Below are 20,097 nucleotides of genomic sequence, written 5' to 3'. Positions count from 1 at the left end.
CTCTCCGAGGTCATTTTCAAGTGCGAGTAAAATACAAAACTTAGCATAAATATATAACAAACAGTTAAAATCGGTAAGAAAGTCGTGCACGCTAAAATGTGATAAAATGTGTTAATGTTAAGTATTCATAAATTAAAAAAAAGGACATAAACAATTAAATAATAAAACAATAATAAGCCTTGTTAAGAACTGTCTAAACAAATAATTTCGCGCGGATGGAATCACACTGTTTGTTCAGCGTTGGTTTTAGTTCTTTGGTAAAAAGCATTTCCAAAATGAGGCAGTAAAGTTTGTTTTGACACTTTCTTAAAATTTTGAAACATCCTCAACCTTGAACTTAAGCTCTCATCTACGTGGAAGCTCATTAATCAGGAATGAGAACGCCTCAAATTAAAGAGACTTTTTCCCGACTGCGCTACCGAGACAAACTTTTACAGTCTACCATCCGCCAATTTATTGATTCAAAAGTGTCTGAGGATTCACGTACTCAACAGCAAGTACCTGAGAAGCAAAAAGCCCCAATAAGAATCGTACTGCCTTTCAAAGATCAGAAATCTGCAAACGCACTGCGCAGACGACTTGGAGACCTCAGTTGGAAGATCAATGAGGATACCAGCCCGGTGTACACAAGTCAAAAGATCACGGACGAAAATAATCAAGTGAGGAAAGACAAGCCACCCCTTGTGAATCAACAGTGCGTTGTGTATTATTTTCAGTGTAGCCTGTGCGATGCAGGCTATGTTGGTAACACGTGCCGATACCTTCACCAGCGAATTGAAGAATTCAAGGGATTGACAGACGGAAACCACCTGACGGAGCAGCACAATATAGCCCGAAATGGCATTGCGCGAAGTTTTAAAATTTTAAGAAAATGTCAGAACAACTTGACTGCCTCATTTTCAAAATGCTTTTTTTTAACAAAGAACTTAAACCAACAGGAAATAAACAGTGTGATTCCATCCGCGCAAAATTATTTGTTTAGATCAGCTCTTAGTAAGCCTCGTTATTGTTTTATTGTTTCATTGTTTTATGTCCTTTTTTAACTTTATAAATACTTATAATTCACACGTTTCATCACATTTTAACGTTCATGACATTCTTACCGATTTTAACTGCTTGTAATATATTTATGCTATTAAGCTTTGTTTTTTTTACCCGCGCTTGAAATTGACCTCGGGGAGGTCGAAACGTCGTGATTTTTTAGCATTAACTTTTATCACAAACTGATCTTTCACTAAGAAATTATTCATTTATACTAAATGTCTATTTAATCCAACAGGATGTGGTGCCGTTGTCAACAACGTACTGACAAGTCCCGGATATCCAAACAACTATCCAAACAACATGGACTGTGTTTATCGAGTACAAATTCCACACGACATGGCCATAAGGATTTACTTTTCTAATTTTACCCTGGAGGGTCATTACTTTTGCAGGTGCAAAACTATCGAATCAGTGTTTAGAGTATACATTACATAACCTCCATTGCATGGTAACGGTAGTTGTGATTGTTTCTTTGTTTTGTCTATATTTGCTTGAGCCTTGTTTTTTTCCATCATTAGGGCTAAGTATTAGTCTCTCTATTTTTGGCTCTTTCTCCGTTTTTTTAATACCTTTATTCTCCTAATGTATATTGTGGAGATGACTGGAGAAGAATAAAAGACAAAAAAAAAAAAAAAGAAAAAAAAAAAAGAAAAAGAAAAAAAGGTATATACACTACTCGAAAAAAAGTTATTGAGACATCGCAAAGAACGAAGTTACTTGTTAGTCTCATTACTATAAAAGTAGCTTTTTTTATCTTGAGGCTCATTCGCCTGTTTCTTTGCTTATTTGTGTGTTGTTTTTTTTTTGCTTTTTGCTGTTATTGTTGTTGTTTTGATCTGAGGCTAAGAATCAAATCAATAACTAGACTACCTTGTCATTTATTGTCATGACACACATGTGATAAACTAGTTTTGCATGTATGTGATCTGATTTTCTACCCTTCGCGCCTTTCGTAATTCATGCTGGCCTGATTATGGGTTGTTTTGGAACCGTTGCCTTTTCTTCCCTGGACAAATTGATAGGTTAGCTGTTTATAAGGTTTGTTTGTCTGTGTCGTTGTGTTTGCATCATTTATAATAAGGCCATGGACTACTTCAGCATTTTTTTTATCGATTACATTGTCCTACTTTAATGTATATATGTACTCTTATTTGTTAGTAATTGGCCGTGCTCCTTTAACTCAGTAAACATTTAAAAATGCGTGTAATTTTGCCACTTATTATATTATCAATTTGTGTAAGCTAATGTCATTTAAGTTTATGTTATCTCATCATAAATAAACTAAACAAATACGTCTTTCTTGTTCGCAGGTATGACTACTTGAGGATTTCCAATGATAACAACTATACCGTAGGTACATACTGTGGGGTGGAGTCTGGATTGAATATCAGTTTTACTGGACACTATGCTGTGCTAACATTTCACTCAGACGACATTGTCACGCTCAGAGGATACAAGTTAGATTTCTCCTTTGTTTCTCCCGGTAAGTAGAAAGAGTCGGACGAGATACTCTCCAAAGTAAATGTCAATTTGCTATTCAGGGATTGTCTGTTATGGTTAATTATAATTCACCGATTATAATATACGCGTTACTATTGGACAAAAAAAAATTGTCAAGTGGTATAAAATTGAGCGCGCGGTTTTTTAGCAAATACACTCCGCAGGCGGCTACCATATCAGACAATATTGTTCGAGGCGAAAGACTGTACGAAAAATGCACAGTTGGCCGAGAAACGAAGGTTTAAGGGAAACTGTGAATTTTTTGAGACAATCGTTAACAGGTTATTCCAAACCTATGCGGGCTGCTTTTATAGAAACCTTAAAAACGTCAACTATATATTACGGTAAAGCTATTAAGCTGTAAAATCTGAAAATAACGCTTTCGATTTTGTGGGCGATCAAAGCACTGAAACCCAAAACTGTCAGTGTGTGCTTTGACTGCATCAACTACCAGCTCTAACATTAACTATATCCTTCAGGATATAATGGGTTAACAAAGCGTGTCAGGCTTTCTCGATCTGCCCACTGTGTACTAAGAAAATCTATTGTAAAGTTTAATAATTAAATATTTATCAGCGAGCCCCACGCGCTAAGAAGACGCAATAAAGCTTTTTCAATTTTCGCAAGAGCCTGAATCACTTAGGTGCATTAGTGTGTGACGAACATCTTAACGGCCAAATTTCGTTCAAATCTGGAAAATATATCATCCCTATTATATTCATCAGAATGGAGGGAATACTCGTAGAAATAAGCCCTGCGTTTTCGGCCTCCAGAGATTTGCACAGTTTTCGGACACCATTGCAGCAGATGTCAACGAGGTCATGCCGCCGACCAATGGAAAAAAACACAGGAAATCCCTACAGAGACTCATCTTCCATCTGTGAAGTTGAAGGTTGTTCGAACCAGAAGCCCTGTTTACTCTCTGTTTGAGTTTTCTTTTTCTGATCGCTATATTTGTGTTTTTACTTACTTTTGCAATCTAGGTTGTGTCCAAGCTTTTCCTTTATAGAACGTTTCATGGAGAAAAGACTCCTATCTTCGCGAGACTTTTTCACAAGTATGTCACTCGAATCTAAAAAAAAAATTGCTAATAAGCCACAAAAAAGCCTGAAGATGAGCTCGTTATGTCACTTCGATGGCAAATTAACTTTTTATAACAGTTTCTTTAAGATTATCTCGCACGGATTTTAAGATTAATTTTTTTCTGCTTTCAGAAATTGTTAAATGAGCAAATTAATTTTTATGCTAAATATTCATAATTAACAACTTGTATTGCGCCTTTTAACATATAATGACCAAAGGCGCGTTACAGTGTCGAAATTAAACTAGGTATGATAAATTAGAGTTATACTTGGCATCAAAAGTTAGCTTAAAAAAAAAAGTTTTCAGTTAGGATTTAAAACGACGCAATGATCTAGATTCTGTATGGCAAGAGGTAAAGCATTCCACAGTGTGGGAGCCGAGGCGACAAAAGACTTACCACCAAATTATAATCGCTACATTTTTCCAGGAGGGAATTCTCGTAAAATTACATCATTTGAGCGTGAGTGACAGGCAGATTGTTTAATTGTTGGTATTAAATTACTGATATATTGAGGTGACCGACCAAGCAAAGTCTCATCACAAAGCTCAGAACGTTCTAGAATTACGTAATGTAATTTCCCAAAATAGCTATGAGGAACACTATAAGAACAGAAAACGAAACAGTTTTGTCGTTATATTATTCGCAGCCTTATTGTCGCCGCTTAAGTATAAGTAAGGGTTAGACAATTAACGCGAGTGTTCTATGGGATATAGTGCCTCGAGCATACATAGAAGGCCATGTGTGCGTAGCCCGAGTGGTACTTTTTGGTCAGCGGGTAGACACCAGGAGTGACTTTGGAGAGTTCAAAAAAAATTTTTTTTTGATTGGCTGCTCTGTTTCAGCCTCGTAACGATTTCCATTGTTTTACCGCAGAAATCCTGCGATAATAAAATTCCAGTACCCCAGAGTCTCTCCTGTTGACCAACCGCTGGCCAAAGAGCCTGAGGACTCTGGGTACGAGATTGATGCGTTCATTGTCTAATCGTGAACATGGTCAAACCATATTTTATGCAGATTCTATTGATGAGCGTATTTTAATTTTGTCATTCACACTTAGGAATCAAGTTGTTATTTTTTTTTTGGATGTCGCTGTAATGTTGGTCGAATTTTATGAATAACAATGCTTTTCTATCTTTGGAGCTTTGTTTATTCTTTGTTGTTTTGATGGCTCATTTGCTCCGGCAATGAGCCAGTGTACAGATCTCGAGGAAACTGAGGCCGTCCTTGCCACTCAAGAGTTACTTGTTTATGAGAGCGTAGACATATCCGAGTGCTTGGGGGATAAATTTCGATAAAAGTGCATAATTCCAAAAGCCTACCACAGTGAACGAAATTGAGCAAAGAGAAAGAGACAGAATTTAAAAACGTCTATCGAGTAATCGTTTATCGAGTCTGAGATGAATACCGAAACACACAAATTAAAATCCTTAGGGATGAGTATAGGTCCGTTCCCGTTGATTTGGGCACCACCCCTGTGGAACAGGTAAATTACTTGATTACAAAATCCATATTGAAAGTCATGAGAGGTGATGGCAAGCCGTACCCTTACCCGTGCTCTATATACTCATTAGTATGCCCTATATAGAGCATACTAATGAGTAGTCATTTTACCCCACAATTTCCCTGTGCTTCAAAGTCCCCGACTCTTTACATTATTTAAGACAGTTTGTGGGATATAGAGCACACAAATACTGGGCACTGATTAGCTGAGTGAATGTGAACATGTTCTTAAGAGAAGTTAGAGCTTAATAGTGGATCGAAAAAAATCGTTGAAATCGCAGGATCGTGCAGTGCACGTGGTAATAAAACAAGGCAAATGAAAGAGAACAAACGGTTTATCTCGAAGCCACTTTGAGAAAATTTCGTCGTTTACAACAAGCAAGACGCATGTAAAATGAAAACGTGCGCTTTAGCGAACTTGAGAAACACAACTTTTCTGAATTGGACTAATCCCTAAACGCAACTATCACCTTGCTAGAATTTAAAAACATTCCTTGCAAATTGGGAGAACTAATCAGTTTAGTACTCGACTTGAGACAATAATAAGCAAACATTTTTACCAAATTAACCTCTCTAAGATCTGATACTGCAGCGCAACCCATAACTTTTAACGACACATTCATGAAAGCTAAAACAAAATTTACCCTACCCTCAGAAGATTTCATGTCCCTTTCCTTTTCTTCAGTCAAATATTGAGAGCATTTTAGCCCCGGGGAGGGTGGGAGGGTACTCCTTTATGTGACCTTAACGGGGACGTGCGGCCCGATAGGGTATGGTTTTTAGGGTGTTTTGTTTCTGTCTTAAAAGGGGCATTGCTACATGACCTAATGGCTTAAACAGGATAAGCTTAGACATATGAGTTATTGACCAAGCGTGAGGTCAAGATGGCTGGATATTGGCCAAGTCCTTCGTCGAGGTCCATTAAAACGCAAAAAAAGAACGAGGACAATATCCAGCCATCTTGACCGAACAAGCTTGGTCAATAAAGGATTTATTATATAGCTTTACTTTCAAGTTAAAACTAAAACAGAAAAACAAAACAGGACATGAAACTGCTCTGCTCGGAAAGAAATTCTTCATAGCCGGCCGGTGCAAGAGTTTATTATTTTCAGTGCATTTTTGGATTAGCATGTAATCGTGGAAAACAAGGAATCCTGAATTATCTTAAGGCTCTAACTTTATAATGGCCTAAAAGGAGTAAATAATTATTGAGAACGAAAAATTCAGATTTTTGCATAAGCGGTAAGATTTAAATAGAATCCGGCAAACTCGCCATTTTCAGCCGATCGCGCGGTGGCGTAAATAATAGACATTTTTACACAGTTTTCGGCTTCCAATCATTAATTATTGAATGAAACAATAGATTTTGAAAAAAGATGCAAACATAAGCCGAAAAAAAGAGCGGGTAAGTCAGAAAACTGGGCGAAACTTTGATAAGATTTTGTTTTTTACAACGAGCAAGACGCGGCTAAATTAAAAACGTGAGCTTCTTCGGCGAACTTTAGAAAAAACACTTCTCTGAACTGCTCTAAACACTTAACGCAACTTTCACCACGCTATAATTTAAATACAGTCATTGCAAACCGAGAGAACTAATCAATTTAGTACTCGACTTGAGACAATAAGTTTTACAAAATCAACTCTATAAATACCACACAGGAGCAACTCACCGATTCAACTCACATTCATTTTAGCTGAAACAAAATTTTCACCACACCAGGACGATTCCATTCTCTTTCCTTTCCTTTAGGTAAATGTTGAGAGTTTACCGAACTTTTTAGTGAGCGTTTTCACCCACAACAACAAGAAAATCGAAGAAAAGCGTGCATTGTTGCTCGGGATAAAACTTTCGATGCCAAGCTAAGCGGACGGGCGACGGGCAATCCCGAGCGGGCAAGATAGCTCCATCTTGCCCGCTCGGGTAGCCAATCACAGCGCAGGATTTGACTCATCTTGTCCGCTCGCAGAACCAGCCATATAATAAGACTGTTCATTGGTCTTTTGAAGAACAAAGCATATTTCAATGATTTCAAGTAGATTGTGATTGCCAATGCATTAAAATACAGTAAGAAACTAGTGTATTCTTATTTCATTCTAGTCTTAAACAGGGTATGATTTTGGGTTAAATGTCCTAGATAGGGTCTATAAATTTTGAATTTTGGCCTTAAACGGGATAGGGAAATCAGAGCATTGTGTCTTAAACAGGGTCAGGGTTTGAACGCCCGGGCGGCCTCTCCCTACCCAACCATCTGTTAAGTACCCCCCCCCCCCCCGGGGGGGGGCATTTTAGTGAGCGTTTCGCCCAGAACAAGAAGAAAATCGAAGGAAATATTGCATTTTTGTGGATTAAACTTTCGATGCTAGGCTAACTGGCAACGGGTAATCCCGAGCAGGCAAGATCGCTCCATCTTGACCGCTCGAGCAGCCAATCACTGCGCATGATTTGACTCTTTTATTCTACTAGCTTTTTATACCCCTACTCTTATTGTTTGTAGGTAAATATTTTAGCGCTCTTGTGCAATTTGGCAAATTAGATATTCAAGGACATTCACAATTGTATACATATCACTTGTACCAGAGTGGTGCCAAAATAATTTAAAATGGCCAAGTCTGGCTAAAAATGGGCTTCATGCCAGCTGTCCTGTCATTCACTTAAGATAATTAAGTTTTGAAGAAAAGTTAACATAATTCAATGTTTCTTGGGAACTGATAGAGCGGTCATGAGCCATTAGAGCATGCCCGAGAAAAGCGACCTTTAATTTATATCCTGGTTGTTCTTGCAAAGCAAAATCATCAAGTTCTAGCAATATCTATCGATTGTTTTTTAATAAAACAATTATTCCACTCGCGCGTTTTGGATATGAAACGATTATATCCTATCATCTTATCTCAAACGCGCGCTTATGGAATAATTGTTAAATATATCCAGTTTAGTATAATTACTCAGGTGATTATAGAGATTCTGTTCATCTGATTGGTCGAGGATTGCGTCATATCCTTCTATAATCACCTCGCGCGAGATAATTGTAGTGGCAGCACTAATTTATAAAATGGCCGTTCAGCGAATTTGTTGACGTTTCTGAGAAAGAAGTGAAAAGGACAATAGAAAACTAATTCCGAAAGGCACTGAAGTTGCAACTAAGTCCGGGGTGACACTTTTCTAAAACGGTATTCTTTTATCTTTGCCTCATTATATTTCAGATAAACCGAAAATAACGATTCCAGCGGTGCACACAGTTCCAGGTTACATGGTAAAGTGTTCGGCTGAAGGAACTCGTCCCATGAATATGTCGCTAATTCAGAATTCCACCATTTTGGGTCAGGGAACAGATACTGTAGTTGTAAAAGTTACAAAGGAGGGAAACGTCACTTGTACGGCTACCAACCAAGCAGGAACAGATTCAAAAACGTTTTCGGTTACAGGTTTGCCTTTTCTTATGTTTTCCTTTGTGTTTGTTTTTTCCTTTGGTAACTAACTTTTAGATTTCCTAATACATATAACTAATACATATTTAATTCACATTACATTTTCACCTTCATTCTTTAAACAATAATATCCATATGAAGATTCTTGTGACAACTGTCGCATACTAATTGTGCAACGATAAGGAATTGAAAATTAGGGAGCTTACCATTACCAGTCAGTTAAAAAATGCATTAACTCAGTTATAAACAGGTTCACCGAGGTCTTCATTGATGTAGTTTACAACACACTCTTTAACAGAACACACTATAACTCCTCTTTTGACAAACCCATCGACAACACAAAGACCACCATTCACTATGTTCTTACTACTGCATAGACTATTAGATGACTGCATTTCTCATTCTTCGTACATTGTTAAAATTTGCCCGTGAAAATTCCATCTTCCAACGCCTTCATGTCTGCAGAGCAAAGCGTTTTAATCGGTGCAATGTATTAAGTGGATTTTTTTGTAAACTTATTGTATTTGTTCTCGGTAATCAGCATTTGATTGTCACTTTCTAAAAATTGATCTGCTAGCCAAGTACATGCATTTTGTGTAAAACTTTGATAACGTCTCATGTCAATAGAGGATATTAATTTAAGTAGTGTTGCTTAAATACTTTAAAGCCAGATTCTCTTGGCAAAATTTAACATTAAACGAGGCTTCCGAATGACTTGCTGAAATAAAACACAGGGAAGTAATGTGTAATATTTCTTTACCTCTACTAACAGACAGTCTACTTCAGGCAGCCTCCATTGATACTAACAATATGCTGAGCTTACTCAATTAATGTCCACCTAAACCCCTCCATCCCCATTTTTTCTCCCACAAAAATCCCCATATTTTGGTTGGCATCCCGCAGAAGTTTTTTTTTTTTTTTTTGATTTGGTGAAATCTTCGCTATTTTGTACCCTCTGGAAAAACGGAAAATAGCCTAAAATCACCACCATTTTGGTTCACGACCGATTTTTAAGGAGCATGGGTCTAGTGGTTGCTGACGTCACTTTTAGAACACGAGAACATCACACATACTTCACTTGTTTCTTTTATATTTATTTTATTTTATTTTATATATTTATTCACCACGACATACAAACATAGAAAGTCACAATGAATAATAGACTAGGATCGTACATAAGTTTAGAATAAATAATAATAGTAAAAGAAGAAGTAAGAAGTGGCGAGGAGACCTCAAGAAACCCCCGGGCTTACACTGAGAGGTCTCCTCGGAGATTTGTTAGGACTTTAAGACTAGTAAAGACATTGTACTTAGATTTTTTAACATACGTTGGTAAGACTATATAGACATAACAGAGTCGGACGTTTCATGCAATTAACTGAGGAAATCAAGAAGCTTTCTTTTGAAGGTAGATAGACTAGGGGAATACGTAATTGATAATGGAAAAGCATTCCATATTTTTGGCCCTCTATAGAGTATAGTAAATTGCTTGAAATTAGTTCGGCAGGTGTGAGGTCGAAAATGAGCTGAGGTTCTAGTATCATAATTATGAATTTGACCACCAGTCGAAATTAAATTTAAAAAGGGCGAAGGCAGCAAACGTTGGTGAGAGGAAAACGTAAATTTTGCAATATAAAGGGAATTCACTTTAAAAATATCTAGGATATTCAATTGTGCAAAAAAGGTGCAAGGTGATTAGAATTTGTCATAGCTCGCACAGCTCGTTTTTGAAGAGGAAAAATGCGATTTAAGTTTGTTACATAAGTAGAAGACCAAACTGTAGTACAATAAGTTAAATAGGGATAAATTAAGATTAACCGTATGTAGTTTAGATTAACCGTGTGTAGATTAGTAGGAGGGATTCCGTCCACGGCGACTTTAAACCTGCATAACTTTTTTAATATTTGCCCAAACTCCATGAAACTTAAGTTCGTTTTTAGAAATTTAACTGAAACAAGTTTTATGTGGTCGTTTGTATTCATTGACTTTGATGTTGTCATGGCAACCAAATTTTGACAGGAAGTTTTCTTCACAAAATGAAAGATTCCTTTTCAAAATAAAGAAAAAAACTTTTCTTAATATAGCTGTTGCTTTTAGGTAAAATTAGTGTTTCTTTAATTAATTGTTCTGATTGGTTTTTTGCTCAATTTCTGTGCTTTTCTGAAGCTAGGAAAGGAAACGTGATGTAATATTTTTTAAGCCTGGTGAACAAATGAGAATGATGTACTGTTCAGTAATAACAAAGGCGCACTTCGAAAAAGATATTCCGAGTGCTCCTATCAGAAGTCGAGCCTAAGACCTTACGTTTACTAGTTGGAATGCTCTACACTGCCTGGTGAACAAATGAGTATGATGTATTATTCAGTAATAACACAGGCAAACTTAGAAAAAGAAATCCCGAGTGTTCCTATCAGGAGTAAGACCTAAGACCTTCCGATTACTAGTTCAGATGCTCTCAGCCTTAAAAAAAAATCACATCACAATTCCTCTCATTGCGCATATGCCACTTATTGACACTTCAATCCTAGTAGTATGCAAGTATGCAGGATGTTTGTCCCATAAACCTAGTTTAATGGCTTTAGCTTCCACGAGTCTCCTGTAGCTCAGTGGTAGAGCATCCGAACTAGTAATAGTAAGTTCGACTCCTGATTGCAGTTAGTCGCAGAAGTTGTAGTAAGGCTAGGAATTTGCAGGAAGGAAAAGCGTACTGTACGATACCTTCTTAAGGCGATGAGCGTCCAGAGGCGAAGAAACGAAGAAAAAGATGGGTCGACTTTGTTAGAAAGAAGCGTGCTCGATGGGAGTCATCGAAGAGTTCAGTAATATGCTCGAAGTATTTTGTAACCGACGATTTTGTATGCAATTACACATGCACAAAGGATTAAGGATCAAAGGATGAAGACTCGGAGCAAATAAACAATAGAGAGACACATTTCGAGAGGTATATAACTCAGTGAGGCGGCTCGCCAGTCGCGTGTATAGAACGAGTAGGGTTAACAATTTAGTGGCTCGAAGTCTCGGTGGCTCGCCATATGGCCGGTCAGGGTGTAAAGAGCGAGTAAGGTTTATAATTTAGTGGTGCGACGTCTCAGCGGCCTGCCAATCGTTGTCCAGAGTGTAAAGAACGAGACAGCTTCAGAATCACCGCTTTCCCAGCAATTTATACTTCTGTAATAGCAGAACGACCCTCAAGTGATCGACAATCTTACCGTTCACAACAGCGCTAGCAACAACGTTCGCACACTTTTGCAACGAAACGACTCCACAATTTCTACACTTGCATCTGAAGTACAGTAACGTTATGTAAGCGGATAAATGATTTAAGAAATACAAACGCTTTAGCGTGTAAACAAAGCATACCAACACATGGAAAATATCAATAGGCATGACAAAACGACGCGTGGAATTAAAGTAAACAATCGCGAATCTTGACATTCCCTGAGTTCTACATTGTCCTGTTATCGGTCTTTTCGAATACGGCCTTCACTTTCCCCTTGGTATCTCGCTGTTTTTTCTCGTCTGCCAGTGGGTCGTCAGCATAAGCAACAGCATCGTCATCGCTAGACTCACTCGAGGTTTGGGTTATCTCTGTGGTGATAAACAGGATAAATCCTGATCGGGTTACATTTCGTATCCAGCTATTAAACTGATTTCTGAGTTGCCTGAGTCAAAGCCCGACTCCAAATGCGATGACGTGAATGACATTGTAAATTTCGGTAGAATTCTGACGGCTATGGAGCCCAAATCGAACGAATTTTGCAACAGAAAGCTTTGAAAGTTCGAAAATAAAGATAACTGACTGAAAATCGCTTAAGCGTCGTTCTCGATTTGACGTCAGAACTTGACTTTCTCCAGATCCCCTTTACGCGGTCGTGAACAATTCGGTATTCAACTTTAAGGGGGATAAAAGGGCGAGGATTTAACCGAAACATTTTTTCTTTACGTAGAGATACTCACCAAAGTATGGAAATTTGTTTTAGAGAAAAAATTGGGCGTTTGGAGCACTTTATTGTTAAATAGAAGGAAATCAAAATATTATTTACTTATGTTTGACTCGTAGTTCTTAGGTGCCAGAAAAAGAACCGTACTAAAACAAGTGTTTCTCTGTAAAACGCACTATTTCTGATATATAATTATGGTAAAAAACAAGAAACGTGTCACAAAGCTAAGCTATTAATAAAGTAGTTACACCGTACAAAGCTATACACTAATCAATTGATACCTTTTGTGCTGATTTTTGCAGAGTGTAACATCTAAAAATTGTACTTATTTTGCAGGTTTTTTTGAATGTACTAATTTTTAATTAAAACGTTTTTTCAAGTTCTTTCACTCAGGTTTTCTTTTTCTTTTAACCTTTCTAAAATGGTTATTTAAAACTAAAATTTGTTTGAAAAATAAACGCTAAAAAATCTCGACGTTTCGACCTCTCCTAGGTCGTTTTCAAGTAAGAGTAAAATACAAAGCTTAGCATAAATATATTACAAACAGTTAAAATCGGTAAGAGTGTTATGAACGCTAAAATGTGATAAAATGTGTTAATGATAAGTATTTATAAAGTAAAACTGGACTTTAACTCTGAAACATTAAAACAATAATGAGGCTTGCTAAGAACTGATCTTAACAAATAATTTCGCAGCAGTGAGGGAAGACAAGTCACCCCTTGTGAATCAACAGTGCGTTGTCTATTATTCTCAGTGTAGCCTGGGCGATGCAGGTTATGTCGGTTACACGCACCGACGTCTTCACCAGCGAATTGAAGAACACAAGGGATCGGCAATCGGAAACTACTCGAGGGAGCAGCACAATATAGCCCCAAATGGCATTGCGCGAAGTTTTGAAATTTTAAGAAAATGTAAGAACAAACTTGACTGCCTCATTTTCGTAACGCTTTTTTTTTTTTATCAAAGAACTTAAACCAACACTAAACAAGCTGCGTGATTTCATCCGAGCGAAATTATTTGTTTAGATCAGTTCTTATCAGGCCTCATTATTGTTTTATTACTTCATTGTTTTATGTCCTTTTTTAACTTTATAAATACTAATCACTGCTTGTTTTATCACATTTTAGCGTTCATGACATTCTTACCGATTTTAACTGTTTGTAATATATTTATGCTAAGCTTTGGTTTTTTTTAAGCGCACTTGAAACTGACCTCGGAGAGGTCAAAACGTCGTGATTTTTTAGCGTTAACTTTTATCACAAACTGATCTACATTTAAGGAATGCCTTATTAAAACTAAATGTCTACTTAATCCAACAGGATGTGGTGCCGTTGTCAACAACGTACTGAAAAGTCCCGGATATCCAAACAACTATCCAAACAACATGGACTGTGTTTATTGGGTTGATATTCCACATGGCCTGGCGATAAACATTTACTTTTTCCATTTTAACCTGCAGGATTATTGGGGATCTTGCAGGTACAAAACTATCGAATCAGTGTTTAGAGTATACATTACATAACCTCCATTGCATGATAACGGTGGTTGTGATTGTTTCTTTGTTTTGTCTATATTTGCTTAAACCTTGTTTTTTTTTTTTCCATCATTAGGGCTAAGTATTAGTCTTTCTGTTTTTTGGCCCTTTCTCTGTTATTTTAATACCTTTATTCTCCTAATGTATATTGTGGAGATGACTGGAGAAGAATAAAAGACATTAAAAAAAAAAAAAGAAAGAAAGAAAGAAAAAGAAAAAAAAAAAGGTTTATACACTACTCGAAAAAAAGCTATTGAGACATCGCAAAGAACAAAGTTACTTGTTGGTATCATTACTCTAAGAGTAGCTATTTTTATCTTGAGACTCATTCGCCAGTTTCTTTGCTTATTTGTGCTTTTTTTTTTTTGCTTTTTGTTGTTATTGTTGTTGTTTGGATCTGAGGCCAAGAATCAATCAATAACTAGACTGCTTTGTCATTTATTGTCATGACACACATGTGATAAACTAGTTTTGCATGTATGTAATCTCATTTTCTACTCTTTGCGCCTGTCTGTACTTTATACTGGCCTGATCATGGGTTGTTTTGGAACCTTTGCTTTTATTTTTAGACAATTTGATAGGTGAGCTGTGTGTAAGGTTTGTTTGTCCGTGTCGTTGTATTTGCATCATCTATTATTAGGCCATGGATTACTTTAGCATTTTTTATCGGTTACCTTGTCGATTCGTCTATATATAGTTTAAATGTAAGTTATTGTAATGTTTGTCCTACTTTCGTGTATATATCTGCACTTATTTGTTAGTAATTGGCCGTACTCCTTTAACTCAGTAAACATATAATAATGCGTGTAATTTTGCCACATATTATATTATCAAGTTGTATAAGCTAATGTCATTTAAGTTTATATTATCTCATCAACAAAACAACTACGTCTTTCTTGTTTTCAGGTATGACTACTTGAAGATTTCCAATGATAACAACTATATTGTAGGTACATACTGTGGGTGGCAGTCTGGATTGAATATTACTTTCACTGGACGCTATGCTGTGCTAACCTTTCACTCAAACGACCGTGTCACGCGCAGAGGATACAAGCTAGACTTCTCCTTTCTTTCTCCCGGTAAGTACAAAGAGTCGGACGAAAGTTTATCGAAATACTCTCCAAAGTAAAATTCAATTTATTCAAGCATTGTTTGTCATGGTAAATTATAATTCACCGATTACAATGTACGCGTTACTATTGAAAAAGAAAATAAATAGTCAAGCAGTATTAAATTAAGCGCGGTTATTTAGCAAATACACCCCTCAGGCAGCTACCTTATCAGAAACCCTAAGAACGTTAACTTTATATTACTGTAAAGCTAATAAGCTGCAAAATCTGAAAATAACGCTTTCGGTTTTGTAGCACTGATTCAAGGCACTGATACCCAGAACTGTCATTGTGTGGTTTAACTGCATAAATTACCAGCTACTTGACTACTTTGCCGTAGCAAATGTCTAGTGGTTGTGAAGGCGTTATCACCGAAAATGAATGCTTGTTGGCTCTGAACGAGTTTAAAAATGGCAAACCTCCCGGCTCGGGCGGTTTCACAGCTGAATTTCATATATTTTTTTGGAATGATCTTAGTAAAAACCTGATTCTCAGTCCTTCTTGAAGAAATTCATCAGGCTTGAAGAAGATAAACAGTCGATTTGAATGTTCTTACATCATAGCCAGTCTTATATTAACGTCTTATTAATGCTGACAGTTTCGATGACTGTCAGCCATCTTTATCAAAACTTGAAAAACATGAAAAGTGTCAGAAACCTTAAATAGGCTTCTGAAGGTGTTAATTATTGCGATAAATGCGCAAACTCACTCTGTAGACGTCCCCCCCCCCTCTGGTTTGGGGATGGAGATCACTTTTGTCCATATGGGAGAAAGCAGATAAGCTCCCTCGTCCCTGTTCATAGTAGGAGTGTTCGATGTAATACATATGCTTTCCTTAATCCATCGCTTAAACTTGTCGCTTTCCTGCTCAACTATTTCACTTGCTCGGACACAAGCGATTTCCATCCCCAAACCCGGGGGGGGGGGGGGGGGGGGCGGAGGGGGCGTCTACAGAGTGACTGCGCATTTATCGCAATAGTTAAGAGCTACTGACTGTAAAGATCAAAAATCCCACGACAGAGAGGAAATTTCAGATTTCATTTTATTTCACCTAAATGTTCTCTTTGGTGAACTATTTTCAAAAATCACAATTAAAAGTTCCACCGCTCTCTCGTTTTTCTAAAAATTAGAAAAGTTGAATTTACGGCTACACGCCTGATTCATCCCCCCCGGAAAAACTGGAAAATCGTGCATCTTTAGAAGCCTCACACACAGCAACGATAGCTACTCCCGTTTTCCTGTCCCAGCTGCATGTAAATCTTTCTATTATCTCTCGTTCAGTGTAAGAATTAAGTCGCAAGTCATATTTTTAATGTGCTAACTCACTTGTTGAAGACAGCGACCTTCAAGGGTTAGATTTCGAATTGAAATTAGGGCCGATTTCAGAGGCCTATATCTTTCCCGGCATATGTTTTCTGGAACAAAACTATAGATGAAGTCTAACCTTAATCCTTCCTTTTCACGCCCTCGAAGTGCCTTTTTTGGCCTGCAAGAGGGAATTCTCGTAAAATTACATCATTTAAGCGTGATTGGTAGGCAGATTGCTTAATTATTGATATTAAATTACTGATATATTGAGGTGACCGACTAGGCAAAGTCTTATAACAAAAGCTCGGAACGTCCTAGAATTACGTAATGTAATTTCTCAAATTAGCTATGAGGAACACTATAAGAACAGAAAACCAAACAGTTTAGTCGTTATATTGCTCGCTGCCCTATTGTCGCCGTTTAAGTATAAGTAAGGGTTAGACTATGAACGCGAGGGGTCTATGGGATATAGTACCTCGAGCATAGATAGAAGGCCACGAGGGCGTAGCCCGAATGACACTTCTATCTAATGCGAGAGGTGCTATGTCCTATATCCCAGGACACTAGCGTTCATTGTGTAATCGTCTTGGAACATGGTCACATCCGCGAAGAAACCGCAATTTATGAAGATTCTTTTTGTGATCGTATTTTAATTTTGTCATTCACACGTAAGAATCACGTTGTTAGTTTGTTTTGGATGTCGCCGTAATGTTTCTTTCTTTGGAGCTTTGTTTATTCTTTGTTGTTTTGATGGCTCATTTGCTCCGGCTATGAACCAGTGTGCAGAGCTCGAGGAACTTGACGCCGTCCTTGCCACTCAAGAGTTACTTGCTTTTGAAAGCGTAGAAATATCCGAGTGCTTGGGGGATGAATTCGATAAAAGTGCATGTTTCCAAAAGCCTACCACAGTGAACGAAATTGAGCAAAACGAAATAGAAAGAATTCCAACTCGACAAAGTACCGTGTGGTCAATAAACGTCTATCGAGTCTGAAATGAATACCGAAACACACAAATTGAAACCCTTAGAGATGAGTATAGGTCCGTTCCAGTTAATTTGGGCACCACCCCCGTGAAAGAGGTAAATTACTGGCTTACAAGATTCATATTGGAAGTTCTGAGAGGTGATGGCAAGCCATACCCGTACCAGTGCTCTATATACTCATTAGTATGCTCTATATAGAGCATACTAATGAGTAGGTCACTTTACCCCACACTTTCCCTGTCATTAAAAGCCGCGGCCTCTTTACATAATTTAACAAAGTTTGTGTTGATAAAGAGCACACAAATACTGGGAACTGATTGGCTGAGTGGATGTGAACATGTTCTTATGAGACATTAGAGCTTATTAGTGGATGGAAAAAATCGTTGAAATCGGAGGATCGTACAGTGCACGTGGTAATAAACAAGCACAGCGAAAGACAACGCACGGTGTGTCTCGAAGCCACTTTGAGAAGATTTTGTTGTTTACTACAAGCAAACGGCAGGTAAATTAAAAACGTGCGCTTCGGTGAACTTAAGAAACACAACTTTTCTGAATTGCACTGAACACTAAACGCACCTATCACTACGCTAGAATGTAAAAACATTCCTTGCAAAGTGGGAGAACTAATCAATTTAGTACTCAACTTGAGACAATAATAAACAAAAAATTTTACCAAATTAACCTCTCTAAGATCTGACACTGCAGAGCAAACCATAAATTCAACGTCACAAAATTTACCCTACCCCAAGAAGATTTCATGTCCCTTCCTTTTATCTAGGCAAATGTTGTTAACATTTTAGTGAGCGGTTGCCCCAGAACAACAAGAAAATGGAAGGAAATATTGCATTGTTTGTGGATTAAACTTTCGATGCTGAGCTCACCGGCAACAGGTAGTCCCGAGCAGGCAAGATCGCTCCATCTTGACCGCTCGGGAAGCCAATCACAGAGCATGATTTGACTCTTTCATTCTACTAGCTTTTAATGCCTCTAGGCTTATTGTTTGTAGGTAAATATTTTAGCGCTCTCGTGGAATTTGGCGACTTAGATATTCAAAGACATTCACAATTGTATACATGTTACTTGGACCCGAATGGTGCCAAATAATTTAAAATGGCCAAGTCTGATTAAAAATGGGCCTCATGCCAGCTATCCTGTGATTCACTTAAGATAATTGATCTTTGAAAAAAAGTTAAGATAATACAAAATTTCTTTGGATATGTTGTTTCAAATCGAGACAGATATAGCGGCCATGAACCATTAAAGCATGCCCGAAAAATAGCGACCTTTAATTTATCTCCTGGTTGTTCTTGCAAGGCAAAATCATCGACATCTAGCAATATCTATCGATTTTTTTTTAAGAAAATAATTATTCCACTCACGCATTTTGGATATGAAATGATTATATCCCAACATCTTATCTCAAACACGCGCTTATGGAATAATTGTTAAATATATTCAGTTTAGTATAATTACTCAGGTGATTATAGACTGAGATTCTGTTTATCTGAATGGTCGAGGATTGCGTCATATCCTTCTATAATCACCTCGCGCGAGATTATTGTAGTGGCAGCACTAATTTTCAAAATGGCCGTTTAGCGATTTGTTGACGTTTCTGAGGAAGAAGTAAAAAGGATAATAGAAAATGTAATTTCGAAAGGCACTAAAGATGCAATTAAGTCCAGGGTGACACTTTTCTAAAACGATATTATTTTATCTTTGCATCAAACTATTTTAGATAAACCTAAAATAACGGTTCCAGTGGTGCAAGCAGTTCAAGGTCGCAAGTTACGGTGTTCGGCTGAAGGAACTCGTCCCATAAATATGTCGCTCATTCAGAACTCCACCATTTTGGGTCAGGGAACAGATACTGTAGTTGTAAAAGTTACAAAGGAGGGAAACGTCACTTGTATGGCTGTCAACCAGGCAGGGACAGATTCAAAAACGTTTTCTGTTACAGGTTTGCCTTTTCTTTTGCTTTCCTTTGTGTTTGTTTTTTTCCTTTGGTAACTAACTTTTAGATTTTTTAATATATATGACTAATACTTATGTAATTCACATTATATTTTTACCTTCATTCTTTAAACAATAATATCCATATAAAGATTCTTGTGACATCTGTCGCATACTAATTCTGCGACGATAAGGAATTGAAAATTAGGGAGCTTACCATTACTGTTCAGTTTAAAAATGCACCAATTCAGTTAAAAACAGGTTCATCGAGGTCTTCATTGATGGAGTTTATGACACACTCCTTAACAGAACACACTACAACTCCTCCTTTGACAAAGCCATCAATAACACATAGACCACCATTCACTATCTTCTTACTTCTGCATTGACTATTAGATGACCGCATTTCTCTTTCTTCGTACATTGTTAAAATTTGTGAAAATTCCATCTCCCAACGCCTTCATGTCTGCAGAGCAAAGCGTTTTAATCGGCGCAATGTATTGAGTGGATTTTTTTTGTAAACTTGGTGAAGAAGTAAGTTTACCAAAGCTGGTTTGTTATTGTATTTGTTCACGGTAATCAGCATTCGACTGTCACTTTCTAAAAATTGATTCTGCTAGCCAAGTACATGCATTTTGTGTAAAACTTTGATAACGTCTTATGTAAATAGAGGATATTAATTTAAGTAGTGTTGCTTAAATACTTTCAAGCCAGATTC

The 20,097-nt window shown here is 37.3% G+C and overlaps 1 protein-coding gene across 1 annotated transcript in view; it reads left to right on the top strand.

Annotated features, from left to right (window-relative positions):
• The window catches only part of LOC146456960 (scavenger receptor cysteine-rich domain-containing protein DMBT1-like), a gene marked incomplete at its 3' end in the record, with an annotated part of 596,400 nt that overhangs the window by 381,594 nt on the left and 194,709 nt on the right, over window positions 1-20,097 (top strand). Inside the window, exons 9-14 of the mRNA XM_085092482.1 lie at window positions 1,280-1,436; window positions 2,355-2,527; window positions 8,330-8,551; window positions 13,815-13,974; window positions 14,936-15,108; window positions 19,165-19,386. Of these exons, the coding sequence (XP_084948608.1) occupies window positions 1,280-1,436; window positions 2,355-2,527; window positions 8,330-8,551; window positions 13,815-13,974; window positions 14,936-15,108; window positions 19,165-19,386 (1,107 nt within the window). The remainder of the gene's footprint in view (window positions 1-1,279; window positions 1,437-2,354; window positions 2,528-8,329; window positions 8,552-13,814; window positions 13,975-14,935; window positions 15,109-19,164; window positions 19,387-20,097) is intronic.

This window comes from Pavona decussata, unplaced genomic scaffold (assembly GCF_977016875.1).
Source record: "Pavona decussata unplaced genomic scaffold, jaPavDecu1.1 SCAFFOLD_252, whole genome shotgun sequence".
In the NCBI taxonomy this organism is placed as follows: Eukaryota; Metazoa; Cnidaria; class Anthozoa; order Scleractinia; family Agariciidae; genus Pavona; species Pavona decussata.
The sequence above is the reverse complement of the archived record's forward strand: the minus strand, read 5'-3'. Positions and strand labels throughout refer to the sequence as shown.